General features: G+C 33.5%; 2 protein-coding genes across 6 annotated transcripts in view; both read left to right on the top strand.

Moving 5' to 3' along the window:
- Positions 1 to 14,960, top strand: part of LOC123709574 (protein N-terminal asparagine amidohydrolase) — an 81,027-nt gene extending 66,067 nt beyond the window's left edge. For 3 of the 5 annotated variants that reach the window (XM_045660989.1, XM_045660988.1, XM_045660991.1), the window contains 6 exons: positions 8,018 to 8,211; positions 9,116 to 9,181; positions 9,467 to 9,649; positions 12,618 to 12,835; positions 13,499 to 13,660; positions 14,769 to 14,960. In XM_045660989.1, coding sequence (XP_045516945.1) covers positions 8,025 to 8,211; positions 9,116 to 9,181; positions 9,467 to 9,649; positions 12,618 to 12,835; positions 13,499 to 13,660; positions 14,769 to 14,894 — 942 coding nt within the window. In that variant the 5' untranslated portion in view covers positions 8,018 to 8,024 and the 3' untranslated portion in view covers positions 14,895 to 14,960. Of the gene's footprint in view, positions 1 to 1,336; positions 1,494 to 5,196; positions 5,555 to 8,017; positions 8,212 to 9,115; positions 9,182 to 9,466; positions 9,650 to 12,617; positions 12,836 to 13,498; positions 13,661 to 14,768 lie in introns of those variants that run through there. The other 2 variants (XM_045660990.1, XM_045660987.1) reach the window with 2 other exon arrangements.
- A 2,539-nt stretch (positions 14,961 to 17,499) lies between these two features.
- LOC123710264 (brain protein I3-like) lies at positions 17,500 to 20,641 on the top strand. Its single transcript, XM_045662061.1, has 2 exons — positions 17,500 to 17,684; positions 19,425 to 20,641. Exons 1-2 carry the CDS (start codon positions 17,627 to 17,629, stop codon positions 19,742 to 19,744), a joined length of 378 nt encoding a protein of 125 aa, XP_045518017.1. The 5' UTR covers positions 17,500 to 17,626; the 3' UTR covers positions 19,745 to 20,641.
- The last annotated feature ends 6,855 nt before the right edge of the window (positions 20,642 to 27,496 follow it).

A 27,496-nucleotide genomic window follows, 5' to 3' on the forward strand; every position in this document is an offset into this window, starting at 1 on the left:
GTCTATGTTACTCAGGGATATTCTATATGTATATAATATTTTGTATAGTATTTGACATTTTATGACCAAATTTTATGAAAACATTTGGGGCCGGGTCAAAAAAAACATTATTGGACATTTAGCAGTATTTGAAATTTTTTGATCGATTTCTATGAAATTTTTTGTGTAGTGGGTAGGTGAGTAGTAGTATCATTATTGGACAGTTCACAGTATTTAACATTTTATGACCAATTATTCTTTTTATATTTTTTTTAAACTATATACGTACTCTACAATTATTTATATGGCAAAACGTGTCACATAGTAAACATATGTGATTGATGATTGTGTATGTTTTTCAACTGGTGAATTGTATTTGTGCTACAAGTGGGTGTGTGTTAGATGGTTGTTTGTGTGCGGCTAGCGATGATTGTGAGTCGGTATGAATGTGTGCGAGTGCGTTATTTTATTTTTATGGATGTGTTCTACTGATTTGAGAATTGCAAACAGCTTCTTTTGAATACAAATTGTATTGCACAAAGTTTGTGGAACATTTTTATAAAAGTCAATTAGGAGGCAAATTTATTCGTTAAGATAACTTGATAGTTCATTTATTAATTACTTATTGCACGATACAAACACTATCAGCTCGCTATTACCAACATAATAAGTATTATCATACAATAACAAGCTAGTAACTCGCATCGCATATGATAACCTATAAAGTTGTATATATACTGTAGTTTCGCTTACAGAGATTATATAATATACAAAAGAAATAAATGTCTGGACAATATCATTACTTGGTAACGTTTTTAGTATAGAATGAAGGAGGATTTCAATTCAACATTGTTTTAAACGGGTTTTGAAGTTATATACACTACCGAATACCATTGATAATTGTGTATTATGAAGGCATCAAAAATAGCCAGAGCTCAGAATATTATTAACATGCAAAATCTAATTGAAGATGTTAGCGTCAGCAAATATTATATCATTACTAATAATCTGAATAGAAAACTTTTGATTGTTTGTTCGTATTGAATAGGCTCTAAAACTACACGACTGATGTGAGATTCTTTCACTATTAGAATTTAACGTACCGTACCCTAACGTTATCTTTGACAAAAAAGACCAATAAAAGTTCAAATTATTGACAATAGATCTCATTGACATACGAAAGTTATATGGAAGAAATCAATATCTATAAAAATGTTCTTTTTGCATTTAAAAGTCTGTTTACTGAGAAAAGCTTTAGGATTACATCGTGCTAAGACAGAATTAATGCGGGTGGAACCGCACAGCACAGCTGGTATTTTATATAACACGAGTTGTATATAGATAAGACATAGCCACGTTCAGTATCTGTGACCAGACGATCATATACACACTGTAATCGATTATTTAAAACTTTAAAAGATATGTAGAAGTGTTATTCGTGCTAAGTATATTAATTTACTCGTGTTGTTCGCTACTAGATATAATTCGTTTACCTCCGGAAAAGTTGGAGTTTGGTTTGTATTTTTTTTGCAAAAATTGCTTTGCGGAAGTTTTATGATAGTTGCAAATGCAATATTTATTTATTTCGTAATTAGCTATATATGTAAAAACAAATAATTACACTAAATATATAGCCAACGATGGAGTACATAATATTTACAAAAAGGTTTCAACGTTTACAAAAGGGAAATAATAATAAAAATTAGTCAATATATTTAACTAAGTAACTAATTTGGCTGTGTTGTGTGATGGTGTAAAAGTGAGGGTAGGCTTATGATGCATGTGACTTTGCGCTATGGATATTCTTAATACTCCTTTAACCATATTCCGCGATAGCTTAGACACGTTAATTCTTAAATATTGGTCGTTGTATGTTCGGGCTGCGCGATAGAATTTTCCTAATAGAATTCTATTTAAAAAAAAAGATGATGAGCCTGATTCACAGCTAAATAATGACCGTTTTGGGTTTATAGGTACTTACAGATTTTGTTGCATTTGTTATTTTTAATAAAACACAATCAGAAATACATATATGCTAAAAAATTACAGACTTGGTAGAGGAGTTACTGTAGCCATGTTCATCTCAATCATTACATTTTACTGAATACTTAGGTTCTGTAAGATACTATGTCTTTCAATTAAGTAGAAATTGGTGTTTTATGTTAGACTATATCTGATTTAAGCTTAAACAGGCAAGATAGTAGAATTAAAAATAATACATTTCAAAATCATTTTTCTTTTTTTTTTGTTCGCGCACTTTGGCAAAAAAACATATAGATTGTACGTAAATACGCCTTTTAATCTTTTACATATAAAAACAATAGTTTTCATGCTTCAAATTGTCACCTCTAAGTGTCCCACAGGAAGATTTTTTTGCCGTGTGTTTTTTTTTATAGAGCAGGGCGCAAGACCAGATGTTAAGTTATACCGCCCATGGACAATCAATGCCAGTGAGCTCGCGAGTTCGTTGCCGGCACTTTAAGAATTGGTACGGTCTTTTCTTGAAGGACCCTAAGTCGAATTATAATTATGTATATGTATATATTTCTAGAAGAAGCTCGAATAAGAATCTTATGGATCTCATGATGTTAGTCCAAGCACGTAGTGAAACGTGCTGCTCATATTGAAGTTAAATTGTATTTTTTATTTTTTGTTTCCGATTAAATTCCTTAATTATTCCTCGTCAACTAAGTCGTTAGTTACTTGTAAGGTTTATAAATCTATAGTAGTAGTATGATCAAAATTAATTTGAAATAATAATTCGAATACCATTTGTGTAAACTTATTGTTTTTTGCATTTCTTCCGATATTTTCTTTGGGTTTACACACAAAATCTCTTTAATGTATTAAAAAAACAGTGGTGGTACAGACTTTTAGCTCAGGGCCTCAGATTTCTGTATCTGTTTCGTGATCATTTTTTTGTTTTTAATAGCCTTCTGTGCCTGACATACGCCATCGATGGTTTCCTCACTATGTTTTCTTTCACCATACGAGCGAGTTACATGCGCATAATGTCAAAAAAAAACATTGGGGCACAACCTGGTTCGAACCCAGTGGACATTACATTTACTAGGCCACTGCCAGTAATTGTAATGTTAAAATAACACAATGTGTCAGTTCACTTAGCAATACTTAAATGCTAAACAGGAGCTCATTAAACCCTACAGATGTAAAATTAAGATATCATCGATTTATACTTGATTGATGAACGGAATCGTTCAAATCAACCTATGTAATTAGCCTTTTGTTCCAATTGACCCTTCAATGGTAATATTATCTGTGTTAAATCGTTCGAGAGTGATTGAATGAGGTTTTTTTCGGCTGAACGATATTGCGTCTCAATTTCATAAACAATATTTCGGATCATTAATCACCTATCGATGTATTGGGTACGTGAGAATAACAATGCGAAACTAACTTCGTGGTTCTTTGTACAATACTAGAGTTGTGAGTGCATCAGTACTGTATATATATATTTTAAAGTAGTTAAAGTCAGTAAAAACTTTATATAATTTGTTCTTCATTTAAATTGTTTGATTTTGATATAGTTGATTTTTTTAAATATTATTTTTCTTTTGTTTACTATTGCATTCTCGTAACTATTATAATAACGTATTACGTATATGAATGCACTTTTAAATTAGAAGACCGAACGATTTCAATTGTCGTTTCCTGTTAAAACAGCCAAATCTGATAGTTTAATATAGGTTCATCTAAGCGGCGGTTAAACATGCATCTGCTGTACAGGCATGTCCCCCAATAGGCCACATCTAACTTAACATCAGATGGTATTGTGGCCGGTCTGTCATTTTCTGTAAAATAAATATTTGGATTTTACTTGAAAATTAGAAAATAACTCTAAAATTAAATTGAATGTCAGTTCTTAAATCCAGGTCATAACGGACTAAAAGAACTGTCGGGAACTCTCCATTCTTATGAATAACCAACAGTTTTACACCTTGTTTCACATATTATGAACAAAAACATTATATATATATGTACCCGAGTAGTACCCATATGTTACTATACTATGTTCCAAATAGCTCGACTTTTAGAATTAACTGTCAATCGCTGACAATTGCTACAAGATTGCCTATAAAATCAAAGAAATCCATACCTCATTGTGGTACAGGGCTTTAAACCTAACATCGTAATATCCTGTTTGCTCATTTTTTATTATCTTTTACCAAATATTATCAGTTTCCGGATACATATAGTCATTGCATTTCTCAAAACCAAATCTTATCAATTGATATCACAGAGTTTTCATGTGACAAATGCTCTAACTTAAGTTGATTTGGAATTATTTCTATATTAGTGACTACTTGTAACTGTGACTGCTTCTAAGTATTATTTAAGTATTTTGAAAGCGTTGCAAAGTTTGCATCTCAATTTATTGATTGCATATTTAGTAATTTGTATTAGTGACATCTAACGTCAAAGATTCGCAAACTAGGAATCACTTAATCTGAATAAATATTGGAATCGGATCTATTAAAATAATTGGTAAGTTCTGGCGATTTTAATATGTATTGTTTGCATTTGTTGTGTATAATAAAAAATATGCATTATTATAGCAGGCGATTGTGAACTCGTCGTTAAACTGCTTAACCGGACACTTATCTCGTAAATTTGTTTGATGTAACACCGGTGTTGTGATTTTAGTATTGTATACATACTCTTTTCTTAATATTCTTCATTATTTTTATTATTGACCTATTTTAATATTTAATAGAGCACTGTTGGCCCAGTGGTTTCAGCGTGTGACTCTCATCCCCGAGGTACTACCTTCGCGATGAGAGTCGGCGCACAAATGGACTTCCTCGCACCAATGGAATGGTGTAGGAAAACTTCGTGAGTAAACCAGCCCTACGCCCAAAAAGTCGACGGCGTGTCTAAGTCTAAGGCAAGTTGGTTTCCTTCACCGCTCGAGCAAATGTTAAATGCGCACCTAGAAAGAATTCCATTGGTGCACAGCCGGGGATCGAACCTACGACCTCAGGGATGAGAACCGCACGCTGAAGCCACTAGGCCAGCACTGATTTATTATTTATTTTAAATATTATAACGTAATGTGAGAAGTTTCTGGCACATCCTGCCCCTCGCAATTTTATAAAAAGTCCTCCGGCCAAGTCAGTGTGTTTTGCGATTTGGCCCATTTGCGACACACAAGTGATTAGATAAATTCGTAGTTAGACTTGCACAACTGTTAATAATACTCGTTTCGTGAAAATTAAATTCAAAATCAATTAATTAAATAACACTAAAACTTAGTTTATCGAAGTGATTACAGTATTGAAATAGATAACCCAGATCTATGCCAATATTTTCCGAGTGTTTACAGTCAGGGAAGCTTTTATAAGGAATAAGTGTTAATATAAACAAATCATTACGTCGTTGTCGGACAAGCGAACTTGTACTTAGTACGTTTAGTATTTTTTACACAGCCGGACTTGTGTATAATTATTTTGCATTATAAATTATTTTGCATTAGTTAGCAGTGCAGTCGTATACATAGAATGGTTTTGTTCAAATTTGTGTTCAGTGTTTTTGCTCTTTTATTCCACGTTAAACAGTAAGTACTGGTTTTTTTATAGAGAATTAGTTGTAATCAGTCTTATTGAAGCATTGTCTATGTTCATTAGTGGGTAAACGCATTTTTACTAAGTGATTTTTAATATTTAATTTAATAGATATAATAAAGTCTTTTACCGTGATCCGTGAACTATAGGTATTTTATGTATCAGTAAACATAATATTGTTATGTATTCGGACACAGATTAATAAATAAAATCCTTACATATGTATTACAATTGTTATACTTGGGATATTAAACGTTAAATATAGGATATACATATATATATTATTAGTCTGGCCATAAATACTGTTACATAAAACCTTTAATTTTTTTACAACTTGTATAATTATTTTGAATTTAGAACACGTATATATTATTTAAAAAACTTCTTTCGATTTTGCAAGAGTAGTGTTAGCATAGTTGCTTCAACGTGCTACTCTCATTCCTGATGTCGTAGGTTCGAGCCCCGGCTGTGCAGAAAAGGACTTTATTTCTATGTGCGCATTTAATATTCGCTGTACTCGTGGGCGTCGTGAGGAAACTGGCTTCTCTTAGACCCACAAAAAATCGACGGCGTGTGTCAGGCGCAGATTGATCATGAAAAAGATGCAAAAATATGAGGCCTACCCTGCATCAACGGTTATTTATAAAAAAAACTAAGGTCTAAATCAGTGTTTATTATTGTGCCGGTGCACCATTGTAGTGTTTTGAAAATGGCTATGGCTAATGGCCACCAACCCCCAATGGAATATACATGTTTAATATATAATATAAAAAAAAATTGTTCATATAAGAAACTTTTTAAAACAATGAAAAACTAAAAATTTAAATTACAAATAACTTTTCGAATAATCCCTCCTAACAAACAAATTACAACCCCCCCTCGCCGCGCCCCCTCGCCCCACGTTGATATACACTGGTCTAGATAATCCTACAAAAGCCCTTCCCGACAAAAAAGGCTCGTAGGAGGCCCCGACACATACTAACGGATCCGGACGATCCAATTACTGTAGCAAACAATAAATTAAATGCCGCCCGCGCGGCCAATAATAAAAATAGCCAATCACAGATTAGGGTAAAAAACCGCCTTCACCGGGGAAGGCGAGGACCTTTACTTCGCACTTCGCTCACTCCAGTGAGCTTCCGTCCTGCCCTTCAGGCGATTGACCGCCCCGCGACGGCCCAAGCCGAGGTTCGAGTCTCACAGGAGACGCCCTTGCGCTAGCCGCGGGATAAAACGCCATTCTGGCCGAGCTTCGCTCGCCAAAACAGCCCGAGCTGAGCTGTAAAGGCCCTTAAGGCCAACAGCGAGATTCCATTCTCAAAAAAAAAAAAAACCTACAAAAGCACCCAACTTTGGGTGTTCACAGTGTAATGGCGTTTATTCATTTATAACGACTACGATGTAACACTTTTGTAGCATTTGGTTTATGTAAATGAGGTCTGCGAGTGTAAATACGATGTCACCGCCAGTGACCCGGTGGAATATATTATAAAACACAATTGACTTTTGAGTTTACCTAACCAGGTATTGTTCGACGATCACGTGTCTGTCTAAAGTATTGAGAGTGGTTTTAGGTAATAATTTCGTTATATATGTGTGTTTATTTAACATTTATTTTCTCTAAAAATGAACAAGACTTTTTTAGAGCCAGTGCAGCAATTTCTTGGAAAAGTGAGGGTAGGATTGTAAATGAAAAAATATTGTAGCTCGTCTTCTAATATAGGAATTAATTTAAACTCTTTTGATTCTAATGTTCTCAATGCCTCGTTTTGTCTTAATAACTAAATGTTATATGTATTTTTGCATTTCTTGCCTACCTTATCGAATTTAATACATTTTTTTCTCACAGTGGTTGACTGGTCAGAGCGCTCGAAAGCGATAAGGCCGCCAGTTGTCCTCCTTAAATTTAATTATGTTCAATTTATATATTGTAATGCAACAATAAATATATCGGAATACTTTATATATAAAGAAAATATTAAGATCGTCAGCAAATTAAAAAATTAATTGTAACATTCATTTACCACTATTTTGTACTAGCGGACTAGATTTGTTTAATTTGCCTAGAATGTAAATGTTTATCTAAGCAAAGGTCCTTAACCTGACACATGTAAAGGCGTTTTAGGAAGAACTACGCAGAGGTTTTAATAGAGAGTATTCCATGAATCCATGAAACGAGCAGTGTTGGCCTAGTGGCTTCTGCGTGCGACTCTCATCCCTGAGGTCGTAGGTTCAAGCCCTGGCTGTGCACGAATGTATTTTCTTTATATGGGCGCATTTAACATTAGCTCGAACGGTGAAGGAAAACATCGTAAGGCTTGCCTTAGACCTAAAACAGTCGACGGCGTGCGTCAGGCACAGAAGGCTGATCACCTACTTGCCTATAATGAAAGCTGAGGCCAAGACTTAAAAAAGTTGTAGGGCCATTGAGTTAATTTTTTATCCCATGATTCCAGAGGCAGTATGGTGGTCGTGTTGAATGGCGTGCTCGCCGATGAGTGTCCAACATCCGTGCGAGCGTTGTTAGCAGCTCACCCCGGCTACAGAGATGCTGCAGCTCAGTTGTTGGCGGCCGCAGCCCGCGTGGTTGCACCGCCAGGTCTTCTTTATGTGGGACAGAGGGAGTTGGCAGCGGTTGTACCACATGACAGTACGTATATTCAACAGTCAAAGCTTAAGTTGAGCTGTTTTATTACTTAAAAACATAAGATCTTAACTTAGTAATGGTAGAGATTCCGCTCCCGACATTTTGTATGCAAATTTGATTTAGTACTCTTTTAATATCCGTACTGCTGATGTCGTCGCCCTCGCTCGGGTTAAAAATTATTTTGTTTCGGGCGATGTTTGTTATAAATTTTATTGGGATTGTTATCGCTTTCAGTATTGCTATTGAGATTAGAAGTCATGATTAAATTTATGGCTAATTGTTAGGCTCAGAATTAAATGTGAATAACTGTCGACGAAGTAAAAAATTTAAAATATTTTTCTCTATATACCAAGCAACCTAATAAACTCATAATACCAATAATAATAATTAATAAAAACTGCAAAAATGTGTGTGACGTTGGTCCGTCCACCAATGCGATGACATTATTTACACTAATATATATTGCAGTAAAAATAAGTTCATTAATTAATCAAAGATAAAGAGTGGGACAAAGGTCATGATTGAGCCCTACAGCTGAGTCTGTAACGTTGTATGCCTTTTTTAATGTAAAGAAACATTAAGAAAACACTTTTTAAACGGATTGAAGCTATATATTACTATAAACTTATAATTATTTACATAATTTTGAATTTAAATTTTTCCGACGTTTCGCGCGCTTTACAGCGTGCGTGGTCACGGTGACTGAAGACAAAAGGTGTTGAATGTCAAAATACATAGCTTCAATCCGTTTAAAAAGTGTTTTCTTAATGTGTAAAAGCTATGTTAACAAAAGACAATACTTAGAAAAAACATTGTTGCCAGTTTTCTTCCTTGCATGACACCCGTAATTACGTACGCTTATGACATACGGGAGTTACAATGTCTCATATATTATGTTATTTTCCAGAAAACGTCACCATTATAGGCTCGGATGATGCAACATCATGTATTATTGTGGTCGTGAGGCATTCAGGTAAAATGTTTATAATTTAAATACAATAACATATTATATTGTTTCAGCATAGTAACGCATTTGTTATTTATATTTTTACAACAAATGTATGAAAAAATAATTAGAGAGTCCTTGGTCAGGTCTACATTGTTATGTTTTTTAATATTTGTCCTTAGTAATTTCATCTATAAATTTTTGACGTCTTTTGTCACTTAATCTATAATACATACATTCATATAGGTAGGATTTAGGATGTCATATTTAATAGCCGAATTGGAAGATTTAACCTAAATTCTCCAATTCCAGGGTCTGGAGCTGTGGCATTAGCTCATTTAGATGGGTCGGGAACGGCAGAGGCAGCAGCCGCAATGGTTGCCAAAGTACAGCAACTGGCTGTGGGGTATCCCGAAGGAAGGCTGGAATTGCAGCTAATTGGTGGCTTCACAGACCCTCATAGATATTCTGACGAACTGTTTGCTAATATTATGTGTGAGTATTCATATAAATTGTTTTTGCATAATTAACCTGACCAATTGACGATTGCTTACGTAAATTGCGTCTGTGGAATTTGTATGAAAATATTTACATAGCTATGAAGTGAGATTTTTTACATACAATATTTGCCGATGCGTACGGCACTGTATACATTATTGCACTGAGCAGTAAATCGTTCGTTATAGAAAACAATACTGGTATGAAATACACAGATCAAAATTTTCAACAATGACAGAATTATAAATAATAATAAAAATATTATCGATCGACGGGGCCGTACAAATAGTACGTAAGCAGATTTACTACAATTATTTATCTCCCTTGTAAGAGAAAGTAAGCAAAGCTCTCAAATGAAAGGACCAAAATACTTTAGATTGCGCGGTAATTTTTTTTTAAATATTGAACCTTATTTCTTCAAAGCCACAGACAACAGAGGTCGGCGTGCACAAATAACGCTTATACCAATGTTTTTCTTCGATCACTAAGCTTACACAGACAAACATTATTATAGGATCAAAAAACAAAACACTTCGAATTACAAACATAACGCAAAAACCTAACAGAATTCCCTTCCTGTTATCGGATGGGCGGTCTGAGAAAAAAGCGATTTTATTGGAGCGCTTGGTAGAGATTATTTTTATTTATTTATTTTCTCTCATAACATTTACAAAAATAAATAAGCTTACAGATTACTAAACGTTCTTTATTAGTAAGAATCCTCGAAAATGTATGTCGTTTCAAGCATAGACAATGTGTGGGTTGCCATGTGTCATATGTGCCCTATGTCATCAAAAATAAGAAAATCAAAGACCGTGGCCTCCCCGTAGTGATAACGTAATATTTGAAGGGCCCCTAGTAACAATTTTATTAATTGTTTTAAATCAAATTTTGAATTGCATTTACACGTTGTAATTGAATCGTAATGTTCTTAAACGCTGTAATTGTGAGGTCATAGCTGAGGTGTGAAGTGGCAAGTGTCGCAAATTATGCAGAGTGGGTGGTGTTAATTTGATCTCATTATCTTTGTACGGTGAATTTATTCAAACATGAGCTATTTACTACTTATGAGAATGCTGGAACTTATGTTTAAAGAACTTGAGTTCTCATTACAAATCGTATTTTATTTATATGAGAAACATTATGTATATACGAGTGAGAAACACGTTCCAATTTAGTGATGGGTAGGACAAACGAAATTGAAGTGTTTGTATGTCCCACCACATGTGGAACCGGCTGCCCGCTGAGGTGTTTCCGAACCAATTCGACTTAGGGTCCTTCAAGAAAAGAGCGTACAAATTCTTAAAAGGCCGGCAGCCCACTCGCGAGCCCTCTGGCATTGAGAGTGTCAATGGGTGGCGGTATCACTTAACATCAGGTGAGCCTCCTGCCCGTTTGCCCCCTATTTTATAAAAAAAAATGTTATAAAATGAGTTGGTTATGTCCTCAAATGAGGTGGTAACTTGGTACCACTTGGTAATGTATTATTTATTTGCTCATCAGACTCGATTCTCAATTATTGTCATCTCCCACCCCATGTGGGATAAGACAAAACAGTTGATCTCAACCCTTCCCTCATTCATGACATAGGACTCATGGCCTCAATCACATTCGGCGCCTCGTCAGCGTTCGTAGTACCTCACCGTGTTGGAAGCGGTACAAAATGGGTGTTTGAGGTGTTGCGACATTTGACAACTTTGAGTGTGACATTTGAGGAGGTGTGCAACACTATTCCAATTTCAGTCTAGTAGATTCACTCTGACATGTATGATGCCCTTTTGAATTTGTTAAACGCGCTTATATTTCGAACTTTAGATGGTAATTGATTTAATAACTGCACAACCTCATACCTAATTGACTTCTTCAAATAATTTGAGCGCGGCTTCGGCAAGATAAGCAAACTCGCTCGACGAGTGTTGCGTGTTTGATTTTTTTCATGATAAGCTACTATGGAGAGAGTTATTCAATTTTTTTTAAGATACAGGTGCTATAAACATATAGTTGTTTAATCGTCATAATTTTGGTTTCTTGGTAAATTTTATTAGTCTGTGTTAAAAAATTGTATCTAAATAGTAGTACACCACCTTCAATAGTGTTTTAACAACATATTAGATAGACATAGTATTGTCTTTTTTTTAAATAGCTTTTTGAACGGATTAAAGCTATGTATTATTATTAAAACTTATAGTTATTTACATAATTCTAAATTTTAATTTTTTCCGACGTTTCGCGTACTTTTCAGTGTGCGTGGTCACGGGGACTTAGAGATTTTTAGATTTCTTTGAAATCGTTTTATGTTAAAAAGCTTAATGAGTGCGTTATATATAATATACCATATTAACGATAGCTTCATTTTCGGGCGTCATATTACAATTCAAAATATCAACGTATCACCACGATGTCCGTCGTTCCACATCTTAGCGTTTCTTAAGGCCACTGATGTAATTCCGAACCAATTCGACTTAGGGTCCTTCAAGGGCGTACCGATTCTTGAAAGGTCGGCAACGCACTTGCGAGCCTTCTGGCAAGTCTTCTGCCGGTTTGCCTCCATTACATAAAAAACAAAATTTAAAATAGACAACAGACACTGCGCGTTAACAATTTTTATTAACGTTGCAGCGTTCATTTTCTTTTGGCACAAAATGGCGAAGGCGTCTGAATTTTTTATGACCACAGTTTTTTTTTAAGTGTGGATGAAAAATCAGTGAACACAAGCCTTAATCTTGCCTTCAGGTGTATAACATAGTTGATACTATACTTTTTTGTGTGTTCTGTTTATCACTTTATATTTCATGTCACTGCGCAATTACAAGGAGGACTTTTTATAGTACTTGAGTCTTAATAAATATTTCTTCACCATTACAATTAGTGCTTGTATATAATATTTTTACTATTTCTAAAACTTTCATATTGCTTATATATAGTCACTTGGAACATCTACTTTTACCAAACATTTGTATTCCAGTATCATTCCACCGCTTAACCGAAGAGATCGATCTGACCCTGGCCTGCTGCTGCGAGTTGAACACGGCCCTCGGCGGTGGGTCACCTTCTCCTCTGGTCACAGGAGTCGGAGTGGATATCAGAGCTGGTGACCTCTTCCCGGCCACTTTTCCCGATAAGGGACCAGAATTGCCCCTACGATGTGCCAGGACCATTACCGGGGGACCCAATTCATCACAAGTAAGTGCTTTACTGAAGGTGCTGTTCTGCCTCCGACCGGAATTAAACCTTTTTCTTAAAAAAATTGTTATCTCTAATATTATTCTTTTTTATTTATTTTTTGATTATTGTTATTTTATGTGTTTCTTTGTGTGTGTTTTGTTAGTAATAAATGTTATGTCTAATGTTTAAAGTCGAGGAGTTGTATATAGACTTAGCGGTTGTATTCATATTGATTGGGCAATTCTAGGTATGACGTCATTATACTGATTCGTTTAGGAAGATTTAGGCGTCGCTCTGAAACATTTAACGAAATCTTAATTCTAAGCGATTCTATGTACATTTTTCAGCATTGTTTATTTACTGTACAGTGTTGGCCTAGTGGCTTCAGCGTGCGCCTCTCATCCCTGAGGTCGTAGGTTCGTTCCACGGCTGTGCACCAATGGATTTTCTCTCTATGTGCGCATTTAACATTAGCTCGAACGGTGAAGGAAAACATCTGCATCGTGTGGATCATCCCAAAAGAAGCTTTAGTCCCAAAAAGTCAACGGCATGTGGCAGGCACAGGAGGCTGATCACCTACTTGCCTATTAGATTAACAAATGACCATGAAACAGATACAGATATCTGAGGCGCAGACCTAAAAAATTTTTTTTTTGCTTATTTTATTGATAATATTCGCAGGTACTGGACATATACGACAACGCAGTGGGTATGGTCCGTATCGGTCCGTTCTCGTACGACCCTCTCAGGGGTGTGGACCTCTGGCTGGAACAGGCCGATGACTTCATTCTGCATCACCTCAGCACCACGCCGAACGCGGAACCACCGCACTTCGTCCACAATGTGAGTTGCTTTCCTGACTGATTTTGTTTAAATTAATTAATATGGTATATGACTAATCTTTGTACTCTTTTGTCCACTACACAGGACTATGTTAAAATATACTCAAGTAAAAGTTAAAATATACCGTGCGTAAATACTGACTGTTGTTATGCACTGAAATATAGATTATATACAAATATCTTAATGCAAACATTAAAGAAAACCTATTTATTATTATTAATTGGGGCTTTTTAAAGAAAAAAGATTCTTCCCAATATTGATACGCGAAGCCATTGAAATAAATAAAAAAACACCCCAAGTTCAATAGAGAAGACGACCTAAAATTATCAAACACCTGGGACCCAATAATATCCAAATAAAACCCCAAGACAAACAATCCGCGAAAATAGAGGACACCGTGAGTCATTTCTTTGCAAAAACCCGTCATCTTTTAGTCGATAGTCAACTCCGGGGCAATAAATACAGATAACACAACTTTCTCCGCAGCTGTGATAATTTTGACATTCAACACCTTTTGTCTTCAGTCACCGTGACCATGCACGCTGAAAAGCACGCGAAACGTCGGAAATTTTGTAAAATAATTATAAGTTTATAACAACACATAGCTTCTATCCGTGTGTATTTTCTTTAAAGCCTTTATTGCTTACTTCCAGTATAATATATAAACACGTGTTTTAGTTACATAACCTAACTTAATCTAATACATCAAATGTGCCGGTTTTGGTGATCAGCGTGTCCTGTGGCACATAGACCTCTTCGAGCTGCTTCCATTCTCTTCTTGTCCAAGTTGTGCTTTCTATTATGTTTATCGTCTGCCCATCTCTTTCTCTGTCTTCCTCTTTTCCTTTCACCATCTCGCGGTTGCCATTCTGTAATCATTTCTTTCCATTTTAACCTGCCATTTCTCGTCATGTGCCCGGAAAAGGATAAACTTAGATTTAAATTATTTTATGGCATGGATTTACCATACTGGAGTCATAGTTTCGACCTGATGATGATGATGGAGTCATACGTTCGTTCGTTGACCACGACTGTTTTTTAATTTCATCATCATCATCTTCAATACTTCCGTCTTTATTTACGTACAAATAAATTTATTGCATTTCAGATTCGCGTGACACTTAAGTTTATTCAGCAGCATCCGTTTCCAGCAGTCACGGTGTTCCCCGACAGTCGGCCTCACTACTACCGCCGTGATGAGCAGACGGGATGCTGGATTCCTGTACGATTTTAAATGTAAAAACTGAATACTATCGAACTCTTAACCACACTTTGCGATTGATTTCCGCTTTTGACATATCTGTTTTAGTAGAATCAAATTATAATAAAAAATATTGACACGTTTGAACAAAACTTTTTGTTGACAACGTCTTATTGACGATCAATGCTTCATATCTTCAGTAAGAACAATGTTTACATACACAATAGAGAAGTAAAAATATTTGTAGTAATTTTTAGTCTATGGCAAATTCCTTGAAATAATTTTAGGAAAAAAAATTGTATAAAAGTGGTAAAGAGAATTTTGTAACGCACACAGAACACACAAAAAATTAACAGATTTAATTATAGCCTCCCTAAGGTTGTGAACCTATGGCCTGTTCTATGTCTGAATTTAACACGTTTGCTAGAAAAACATCCTGAGAACATGCTTTACAGGGGCCGTTCACGTATTACGTAAGCGCTAAGCGTCAACAGTAATTATTAAATTTTTTACTACATATTACCCACACATTGTCTATAACAAATTTTCTTTTTATAGGTTTCCTACAAAAAATTAATACATTTATTTACTATTATTTTAGAAAGCTTTGCTTACTTTTGCTGGCAAGGGGGTGGGGGGGTATTGCAGTAAATCTGCTTTATACTTTGCCCCAAACAAAAGCAAGCACACAAAAGGTCGACGATGTGATCTGATCAGCGAATTGCCTATTTACAAAAAAAAATATCACAAAATACACATATAAAACTGAAGACAAAAGCTAGAGGTTGCTTTTTGTGATAATATTTATTTTATATTATGCCCTGAACGGATGATTGTATGATTATATTATATCCAGTAATAATATATAAAAAACTAAAATTAAATGTTGGAGTATTTGGAATTAAAGGAAACGAATAGACATGGTTAATATTATTGCTCTAACTAAAACTCATATATGACTGGTATCTATAATGTGACACGAGCTGTCAGAAACTATAGACAAATAAACGGTTACAGATACCACTATTTACTATAAATTTCTTTTGATGAATAATATTTTGTAGCCTAATATGGCATTCCATTGTGATAAATAGTAAAGCCAATAGCATTTTGTTATTTAATATTGAATTAACGGTTAGCTCTCTTAAGTTTTGTATACTTTTTATATTAAAATGTGTGTATTATTCTAATGACGAGTATGTTTGGGTATTAGAACAGTTTTTATGACTACAAATTATCTCCCACAGGAATGTTAGATTGTAAAATAAACCATTGCAGTTCAAAGTAATCATCAAATACTGGTCACTTAATATACACACATTTATAATCTGTGTACAAGTTTTGTTTACAGCATAGTTTAATAATTTGTATGTAAATAATACAGATGATTTTAATGTTATTAAATTATATTGTATATTTGACCTATTAAATAAGTTTTTATTTAGTTTTGATTTTATTTTAGATATTAAAAGTGTGAGTAGAAAACAAAACAACTTTGTTGTATATAGCGATTTTAGTTTAAATTACATTGTTTTAAAGGACAAATAAATATATTGAAAGTACATTGAACTTGTTTTATTGTATTTAACATTAAGATTGATAGGTTCAAAAAAACTATAACTTGACGTTATTTTACCTACATTCCTCAGCAACTTAATTTATCTTAAATATACAGTATATTCACACACTCTTTCTAAAGCCATAGCCAGCATCGGAATACTTGACGTTGACATATGGAACGACGTTCAGTTTCGCGGTCATTTGGAGGGAAAGGCTAAATTAGCCTCCAAAAACCTTGTGCTCAGCAAGCCAAGACGGTAACCCACTCCGGGCCACTGTTTGCAACTGCATAAAGCGCAAATTTGGCTCGGTACTAGCTCCTTCCACGTGACCGTAAACAACGAAGAGCGGTTCAAATCGTCGACGACCAATCCTTCGAGCGGCTTGACGTTTGCCTTTAGCGTTGCGTAGAGGATCCAGTGGGGTCACTCTGCATCTTCTACCGTATTTACCATGGGAAGTGTTCAGAGTTGTTCGGATTAATACCTGCAGCTGAGTTTCATCATTGAACGTCGAGGCAGAATACGAAATTCCAACCGTATCACTTCGACGTCCGCCGTTCCACGACTGAGCCTTTTTCAAGGCAATTTTTGCCACGCACCACCGCTATGTGGAACCAGCTGCCCACTAAAATATTTCCGAACCAATTCGACGAAACAATTTCCTTCAATAAAAGAGCGTACCAATACTTGAAAGGCCGGCAACGCACTCGCGAGCCCTCTGCCATTGAGATCCTCCATCAGATGAGCCTCCGGCCCGTTTGCCGTCTATTTTATAAAAAAACTTACAAAACTAAATAAACTAAAATGAAATAATAGTTCAAATAAATACTCTGAAGTTAAATTTTCGTTTTAAGCTATTAAAAACTATAAATATATGCAATAGTTTATTATGTCTCCTAGATAACTTAACATTCTTAAAGAAATAAAGCGTATAGAGCGTTTTAGAGCACCATCTAGTATAAATTTAGTGTAGAAACTACGAGTCATGTGAATACCTAAGAATTGTCAGTTGTCCATATTGACTATGACATTTGAATTTTGATAGTTAAATCAATTTTAAAAGCAAAAGTCAAATCGCGTATCACTCCATTAGTTGTTGACGGTTCATAACAAGTTTTTTTCCTCGAAATCGCAAATTATTTAGACTGTCGTTTAAGTGCAGGACATTTAAATATTAGGCAATAGTTTTCCTTAATTGACATAATGGAGAAGCCAACAGTTACAGAACAACCACCTCCTTACTCTGCGTCTGTTCCACCAGGTAAATAATTGAAAAAGTTTGTAACTATAGGAAATAGCTATTAAATTTCTAGATAAGAGCGTGCTTAACTGCGCAACCAATTCTCCACATAACAGTAATTCAAAGATTATTTTAATATTTTGCCACACAAATAGAAACTAATCTTTGCAACTACAATTATAGAAAGGTTTTCCTTTTATTCTCTTGTATGGTTTATCCCTATTGGAAATATAGTATGTAAAATATGTTTGAGCGAAAGTGCACTAAGTATGACTGACTAATGCTAATACTCATTTATAACTATACTATCAAATTTTCCTTTTTTTTAACATATCTCAAATTTCTTTGTTTACTTATTCAATATATAGGATGTGATTGTTATTTTTTCATTTTAATCACAAAATTTTCAGTTTAAAGGATGACTAAAGATTAGGTATTGTTATGAAATGTCTAGCCATTGATAATCAGCATCACACCTTCACTCAAATGAGAGAATCCATACTACTGACTTCATTATCCTTTGTTTTGAAACTTGATCTAAACTATGCTTCATTCTGCTCTACTTAGCTCTTAGGTTTAAGTTACATTCATACCGGGATACATTCACAGATTAAGAAATCTTAATTTATAAAGGTATCCTTGTATACTTTGGTAAATCTATTTTAATGTCAGTTTTTTTACTCTTAAGCAACAAGATAAGTTATCAACTCTTGGAGCCTCCCAATGAAAAATCATTAAAAAAATTGGTTTTGAGTTTATCTCATGAAGAAATATTGACGGATAGTCTGTTAATGGGAAATTGTTAATTTTAAAACTAAATATACTTAACAAAATAAACATGGTCTCTAATTATGTTTAGACTTAATAATACACAGCACCTAATTAATTTTTAATCAATGCAGAAGGCTATTGTTAAATGAGCCATTTATATTGCAAACATAACAATTGTTTCTCATTATTTATTTATTCACTAATATTCAGATTTAATATCAATGCCAACTATGTTTTTAAACTTTTTATAAAACATTAAATAATGAACACTGCAAGTGTATGAATGAATGTTATACCATTAATATTGTCATTGTTTAAAAATAAACTATTGAAATGACAGAGTGATAACATATGGTTGGTATGATTAAAACAAGTTGTTTTTTAACAGAAATTTAAAACAGTTTACAGTATTTAACATTGAAAAGAAAGGCACTCATATTTATAGAATTCATAAGTAATTCCCCACTTGTAAAGTCCTGTTAGGGTAGTTCCTAATGTCAGCTGTTGAATGTAAGTAATGGAATGGACTAGTATCATTCCTTATTATTGTTGAAATATAGGGGTGTCCTCTATTAGTAGAATAGATTTCATAGTTTAAAGGTATTTCTCTACCAATGTAGTCCCGGTGAAAAAGTCTCTATGTCACCCAATTATAAAATCAACATTATTTAGAAGTCATTTACAGTATTGTTTAGAGATATGCAACATCAAAGTAATGTCACTTGATAGTTTATGGTAAATATTTGATTTCCTAATGTGAATTTTAAGAGTTTTTGAGTTGAGAGCAAAGAATTAAAAAAAAACAATTTGGATATTGTTTTTATTATATAAATATTTTTTTTTAATTAACAAATGCTCGGTAATACTGAGAGAATTTGGTAAATTAGTAGTTATTCTTTATGTTTATAGTAGTATTATTTATATATTTATTTACCCATATCTATATGATAGTTAATTGCCGAAAACTAATAAGTAATTGTATCATTTCAGGTCAGCCAAGTGGGCCATACCCTCAACCGTCGCCACAGCCTGCATATCAAAGTCCTTATCCTCCACCACCACCTGGATACACACCATACAATGCTCCTTCTAACCAGCCTTACCTACCAAACTATGGAGCCACAAACATTATCATACCACCAGCTATCATAGCCGTTGGAGCCTGTCCTGCTTGCCGAGTTGGAATATTAGAAGATGACTTCACTTGCCTTGGTATACTCTGTGCAATTTTGTTTTTCCCTCTCGGAATTTTGTGCTGCCTTGCACTTAAGAATAGAAGATGTTCCAACTGTGGGGCCATGTTTGGGTAGAATGTTCATATAGTACTTGTATACTGCATTAGAAAGGAAGATAATATTGGTCAAACAAATTAAATGTTGCATTCCTTGTTCATTCGTGGAATAAAAATATCAACAAATGTGAATGAACTAATTACGTCCATTTAAAACAAGACTACATGGTGAATTTTTTAAATATCTGTAATTTTGAGATTGTTTAGAGAAACATTCTGTTTTCTAAAACAAGTCTTGTTAACGAACATAAGTAACAATTATAGAAAAAAACAAAGTTGTTATTAACTGTAGTAATTAATCATTTATAAAATCTTTCTTATATTTCATAAGAAAGTTTTTAGTTGAATTTGAGTGCATAATATTTGATATATAAAGTGCCTGGATAACAATTTATCTGTTATAGATAGATTTTTTAAATGTTGCATTCTAGTTTTTAAACAAAATGAGTTTTTTGTTTGAATGCAAGAAGAATGTTTTTGTTTAACATACTTTGGTTAAAAAACACTTAAAACTATCATACTATATAGACTAAGTATGAAAAATATTCTCATAAAATCAATGAAAAACCATATTGACATGACTCAATATTGGCTGTTTCTAAATTTTACAACATAATATCACTTTATGATATCAATTACATCTTCTCAAAGATTTATGTATCAATGATATATTTTGTTTTATAATTGTTTCTGGTTTATCAAAAAATTACTAAGTTCGATATGCCTCTAGAATTATAATACTATTAATATGAATATAACAGCTATACAAAAGTTTAAGCAGCTCTTAAATTTGAGATTAAAAAAATTACATCCTGATAACATTTCATCTCCATGCATTTGGCCAAAGTCCTAACAAAATAATAGTTATATGTATAACAAAACAATGAATATTGAATGGCACTGAAGACTAATCACCTTAGTCAAGTTGCCGCTAAAGAAAAAATATGTCCATTTGGCAGTTATGAGACACATACTATTTTTGTTACTGTAAGGTGAAACAAACCAAACAACATGACTGCTGTATGTACAATTACAACAAAAAAAAATCGATTAATATATTTTGTTTAAAAATTGTGAAATTGAACTTATGACATTATTGGATGTTGACGAATTCTGTTATAAGTGGATCTAAAGCAGATTTGCTATTTTCTTTATTAAAAATATTTTTACATTAACAGCAGTCATGCAGTTTAGTTTTATTTATAGTTGATAGTGTTTACAGAGTGTAATGTTTATTTTTACATTTAAGTATGTAGAATAGGATTTATACAAGCAATAATACAGTGCAAGTATGAGTTATGTTTTAAATAACTGTTTTTATATATATATTTCATAAAGAATCTAGTATAATTTTAGTTACAGTGTAACTATAATAAATTAACATATACTAGACACATGTGAGCTGTATGATCTAAATTGTCATTATAAATCTCTCTTAGAATATAATTCATACATGCATTATAGATTAGATATAAAACTATGATGCCTTATATCATTAATATACCTTCCATTACAATATGATTGGTGTAATTTGATTTAAATCTTTTTACATTAATGTATGTTATATTATCACTGTAATATGTGCCAATATGTTAAAGTTTTTTCTTATCGTTTCTATATACAAATTACTATTCGAATAGATGTTTCTATATAAAATAAATATTATTTTGATTTCAGTATGATTTCATTTTTAAAATACAATTTCCCATACAAATTTTAGAAGCGCTCTGTGGGCGTATTTGGAACTGAAAATATTCGAACATATGACGTTGGCTCTCCATTATTATTCATAAATTATAGAAATTAGAAAACGCAGCGCTGCCAATAACATTTGTGTAAGATACATCAGAATCAAATTTGTTAAGTAGTTTTTTTTTTGTATTAATCCGGGTGTGATATATATTTAATCTATAAAGATATATATTATTAGATATTTGTTAAAATCTCTCTTCAAAATTTTCATTTTCTTTCTGTCATAATATTTGAAAACATCATAATTTTATAATTTTTTGTTAGCTATTATAATAAATGTATATTTCTTATTTTCTAAGTATTACTGTCTGTTATAAAAGCAATATCTTTTTACAATTGGAATTTTTTCCTTTAAAATTTGTACTGTGATTGTACCAAAATATAATATGTTTAAAAATAAAATTATTTTATTTACAAACATTGTACATTTTCGAAGTGAATTTTTGACGGATGATCCGCAATAATAATAATATTAGCGTCACGAAGATGTGCAGCGTTTTTGTCGAGGAAAAGAGACAGAGCTATTGAGACCGATTGAGAGAGAAAGAGAAAGGGCGAACGTAGCATAAAGCAAACAGTCATGGAGCGAGAGTAGAACGACAATAGATGCTATTTTTACAAGATATTTACATGTTGAAACAAGAACTTATATTGCATATTTTACTTATCATAATCCTTTAGTCAACAATACCAATATAAGTGCCGTAGTGGAATAATTTAAATATGCAAGAAATAAATTTATATAATTAAATTTATAATTGTATTAATATTCGACAGTTTTAATATTTTAATGACAATTAAATTTTTAACATATCTTCCTTTTTCCCTCCTAAGTCTCGGAATTTTAAAGTTTTAGATTTGAAAAAGTTTCACTTTTGACATGTGTACTTTTCAAGCATTTTTTAAAAATATTATATTCGTCCTATAATTTCAATACTAGCTTTAATCTATCTTGGAATGTCGTTTATGAATATTCGAGGATCATATTGTCAAAAGATTTAATTATATTTTAACTACAGCTGTATCCAAGCTTGGATTCATCCCTCAAAGATCTTTAGAACACCTTATTTAGGAAATTTTAGTTATAAGTAGGCTGTTTTAGAAACGTCATCTTTCATTTACATGGATAAACCTATTAGTAGCTATCCTCGACAATTCATTATATTTATACCGATACTATATATGGTAGTTTATTGGGATTATGAGCGACAATCCCGATGATCAGGGTTTAAATAAGAAGGATTACAGTTCAAAAGGTTATAGGAAACTGTGAAGCACACCGAAGCGTTGACGTGCTATTATTTTTTCGTCGCACGCTGAAGCCACTAGGCCAACACTGCTCTATTAGTCTTACTTAACGATATAATTCGGTTATTAAAAAATTATCTTACAACAGCTATTGCGATTAGGAGATATACGCGTGGGCATGGGAACACAGATTTAAATGAGTTGTCTCAGAATTGAATGTTTTGTTTGTTCTACGTTCTTTTCATATTTTAAATTTTTCGTAGAAAACTTATAATTAGCATTACATTTACTCTTTCGTGGTTCGATAACTTTTTGTGAATAAACTTTGTTTTTTTTATGTATTACAAGATTATAAAACAAGACTGTATTTCTGTTAATACTAGACAATATGTTTATTAGCACAAGCGACACACTACTTTATCTAATCTCATTAATGGGGATTGGGCCTAATTAGTATAGGTCAATGTGATAAAATGTATGGCGCCAAAGTTGACACAACCACAGATCAGTTAAAAAATCCTTCGAGGACGCGACTTTTATGTTATACATGGGTGTTACCACTGAATATGTTTAGAACTGGCCAGTTAGAAACATTGCTAATGAAAACTTTTTTGAATTTCAATTCTAGAACTCTTTGGTAACCTAATGTAGTGTGTATATTGCATTCATTTGTCATTTGTTTTTGTGAATTGGCGGCAAATCTAAAACTCTTGTTCCACGTGAAAATGAACCTAACGCGAGGAAATTTTCGGTCAATGATTTATTATGCCTTTCGTTGTAGGCTTACTTAATGACAAAGCTATGACAGGCGTCGATTAGTATTTCTTAATCAAGCCCCATCTCGTGCCACTATTTACAATTGGTTTAACGAGTTTAAGCGTTGACGTAGCAATCTCAATGATGATCCGCGTGAGGGACGTCCTTTAACAGCGACTACTGAAGATAACATGAGTTCTGTGCGACGCATGATACGGGCAAGCCTAGGTATTGGTATGAGTCAAGTTCAAAAAATATTTCACGAACATTTAGGCGTCAGGAAGGGAGGAAGGAAGGTAGATGGCAAGAAAAAAAGATGATTGCCTCATTCTTTGTTCGGAAAGGTCATTTCACGACAGTTGTGCTAGTTAGATGGAAGAACAGTTACTGCAGACTGGTATGTCAATCGCTGTTTGCCTGTTGTCTTGGAAAAATTTCGACAGCAGCGCCCTCGAAGCAGGATACTCCTGTACCACGACAATGCTTCAGGGTACTCCGCAAAACGGACTGTTAATGTGGATATTTGACTATGGCAGGTGTCATCCACCATACAGCCCTGACCTGGCACCCTGCGACTTTCATTTAATCCCAAGAGCTAAAGATAAAATTCGAGGTATTCGCTTTACGAGCACTGAAGATGCGGTTAAAGCGTACGAAAATGCCATAGAAGAGGCCCACTGCTTTTCTCAGTGGTTCCATCGAATGTGACGATGTGTAGAAACGGAGATTACTTCGAAAAACAATAATAGTATTGGCAACTTTCTACATTAAGCCGTTTCTCGTTTTATAAACATTTTCAGTATTACCTATGTTTAAATTTGGCATTGTTGTTTCAGAGAAAACATTATTTTTTTGAATCCTGATGTTCTGTCTATACAGTCATTATACAATTATTTTGATGTAATTAAAATATTACAATACAAGGACGGATAACTTGATAAAAACATTTTAGTACAAAGTTTTGATTTCATATTCCCTCCTCCTATTTGTCAACAAAACTTTTTAATCGTAAAAAGTTTCATATTTACGCTGAATTATCTCATTAGACAACCTCGTCACCTGGGTCAAAACTCAACTTCAAATTATAATTAGAATAAGGCTTCCCCCGGGAGTCGTCACGAAAAATATCACGAATGAATGGACACGTTCACATTAAATTTTCACTTCTTCGTTGCTCTATAATTGCTTTTGGAAAGGAATTTACTTTTGTGCATGACGTACTGAAGTTGGTGAATTTATAATTGAAAACCAGATTTAAATTAGAAAACCTGCCAAATTATACAAGTTATTCTAGATGGCTTTTGCTCCTAAGTTACTCTATATTATTTAGGCTACGAATTAAAAGTCATGTCATTTAAAATGTATGTTGATATGATATTCTATATAGTCATAGTAGTATAGAATAATCATACACTTACAAGTTAAACCTCTTTGTTTGAAAGTGCAACATTAAAGTTAGTTAAATATGAAATGTTGCATTAAAGAGAAATAGGGAAATGCTTTTTTTTAATAAATATATATCTAAATAATCATATACTGTAACACTCGTCAGAGTAAGATAAATTTGCGTCTGCATATTCGATCATTTTTCTTTGTAGGCAGCGTATTTATGACATTGATTTATTAAGTTACTTGTTATATCTCGAATCTCGGAATTTTATTATAGCCCGAGCTTAGATTGCGGTCTGCATTTGGCCAAAACAGTGCAAGCAAGCTAAATATCGATCTAGTCATAAATAAGTGCAGTTTCATTTGTCTACAAAGTTAAAAAAACAATTGTTGAATAGGACTAAATAACTATATACAATACATCGGTATAAATGCCTTCGATGGAAAATTCTAAAGGCATCAGCGAGGCAAGCACTTTTTAACCGACTTTAGGATCCTGTAAGAACAGTTCAAACACGCATGTTTGTTTTTTACTAGCTTAGAATATTATATTTATGACCATATACGAAGCTTTGTTGTAATATTCAGTATAATTCGAAAGTCTAGAATCCCGACGTAGCAATAAATGTTCCGAATTGACACAGAAGTATAAACCTGTCTTTTATAATATAGAAGCTACTTTTTATATGTTCAAGGTTCAGGATTTAGACATATGTTCTAAAATCAAACAATATCCAGCACCTAGTCTTTTTTGTCAAAACCAAATTGCTACATGCATTACTTAATTAGTAGTAGTATGAGTAATTTTAAAATTATAATTTAATTTTATAATTGTAAAATTAAATTATAATCTCATGTAAAACTCTAATAATTTTCACCTTGCGTGCTTGAGTTTAAATCTCTCGGGCCTACAATTACAATTTGCATAATGGATTTCATTATAAAATTGTTGAAATGGTCTTAAGTATCGTTGCATATAAATAGTTCATTTAACGACGAGTTATGGCTTTTCACTCCTTTATTGTTTACTAATTGACACTTATACCATAGCGTAGAATGAGAAAATTATTTAAATTACTAATCTAAAGAAATTGCTCTAAGGTATTCACAGACGTACTCCTTATAAATTCTATTTAATAACATACCTAATAATCTGCGCAACTTGATGACTAAATTAAGGACAAAAAAATATTCGGTTCGGACTTTAAAAATTCCGGATGAGGTTTACACTTCAACGTGTATTTTTTAGTTTATTAATAACACTTGCTCTACTCTTTTAGTTCTAAATATATACCACCAAGGGAGCGGCCTTTAAGCTCAAGGTTTTTATAGATAAATGTATTATATTTATGCCTCAACTTTAACAAATCCAATGTTCTTAGGGTCCTTCAAGAAATGAGCGTACTAATTCTTGACCGGCAATGCACGTGCGAGTCTTCTGGCAATGTGTCCATGGGTGGCTGTATCACCTCCTAGTGAACCTCCTGTTTGCCTCCTATCACATAAAAATAAATAAATAGTACTTAATCTACGTGGTAAGATTCCATGTCAACTGGCTGAACATTTAGGAGTATGATATAATTAGATGTAATGATAATTGCAGTAATTTTTACTTCTGAAAATGCTTACTGATACGTATTTAGTAACGATTATATACTATGTAAGCAAGGTCATTTCGCGACAGTTGTGCTAGAAGATGGAAGGACAGTACTGCAGACTAGTATGTCAATCGCTGTTTGCCTGTTGTCTTGGAAAAAATTCAACAGCAGCGCCTTCGAAGCAAGATCCTCCTTCACCATGACAATGCTTCAGGGCATTCCGCAAAACGGACTGTTAATGTGCATATTTGACCATGGCAGGTGTCGAGATAATCCAAGTCTAGATAATCGAATTCACCATATAGCCCTGACCTGGCGCCCTGTCGCGACTGTCATTTATTCCCAAGAACTAAATATGAAATTCGAGGCATTCGCTTTACGAGCCCTGACGATGTGGTTAAAGCGTACAAAAATGCCATAGAAGAGACCCCTGAGGAAGAATGGGCCCACTGCTTTTCTCAGTGGTTCCATCGAATGCGACGATGTGTAGAAAGGAACGAAGATTACTTCGAAAAACAATAATAGTATTGGCAACTTTCTACATTACAAGCCGTTTTTCATTTTCTTAACAGTTTCAGTGTTACCTAGGTAAATATTAGAGCTGAAATAAAAACTAAATTAAGTGATTTCAATTAATTAAAAATAATATTATGAAAACCGTGAATTTAACTACTGAAGAGAAAAATAATGCTCTAGTTACGTTACTTTATGAAAATCCTTCGTTGTTAGAATTTTCAAAAGTTTAAAAATACTACTTTGATAGCTGAATTTAGAATGTTGGAAATTACAGGTTGAAATTTTCCTATTTCTCGAAAATTGTACAATAGTAACAAGCTAGTATTCGTACCAAGTGTAAATCAGACAATACCTGCGCTCTGCAATATTATAGCAATAAGTTGAAATGAGCACACCCTTGGGTGCTGTTAGTCTTCGAGCAATTCTAGCTTTCTCTTAAACTTCGATTACTATCTAAACTTACATAAATTTCATTGAAATATACATAGAAATGAATCCTGTGAACACGTGTT

This window comes from Pieris brassicae, chromosome 5, assembly GCF_905147105.1.
Source record: "Pieris brassicae chromosome 5, ilPieBrab1.1, whole genome shotgun sequence".
NCBI classification, from domain to species: domain Eukaryota; kingdom Metazoa; phylum Arthropoda; class Insecta; order Lepidoptera; family Pieridae; genus Pieris; species Pieris brassicae.

Bases quoted from the DNA above. Each gene is read 5' to 3' on its own strand.
- LOC123710264 (XM_045662061.1), top strand. From the start codon at position 17,627: ATGGAGAAGCCAACAGTTACAGAACAACCACCTCCTTACTCTGCGTCT. The intron at 17,685-19,424 runs GTAAATAATTGA...GTATCATTTCAG, and splicing joins CTCTGCGTCTGTTCCACCAG to GTCAGCCAAGTGGGCCATAC.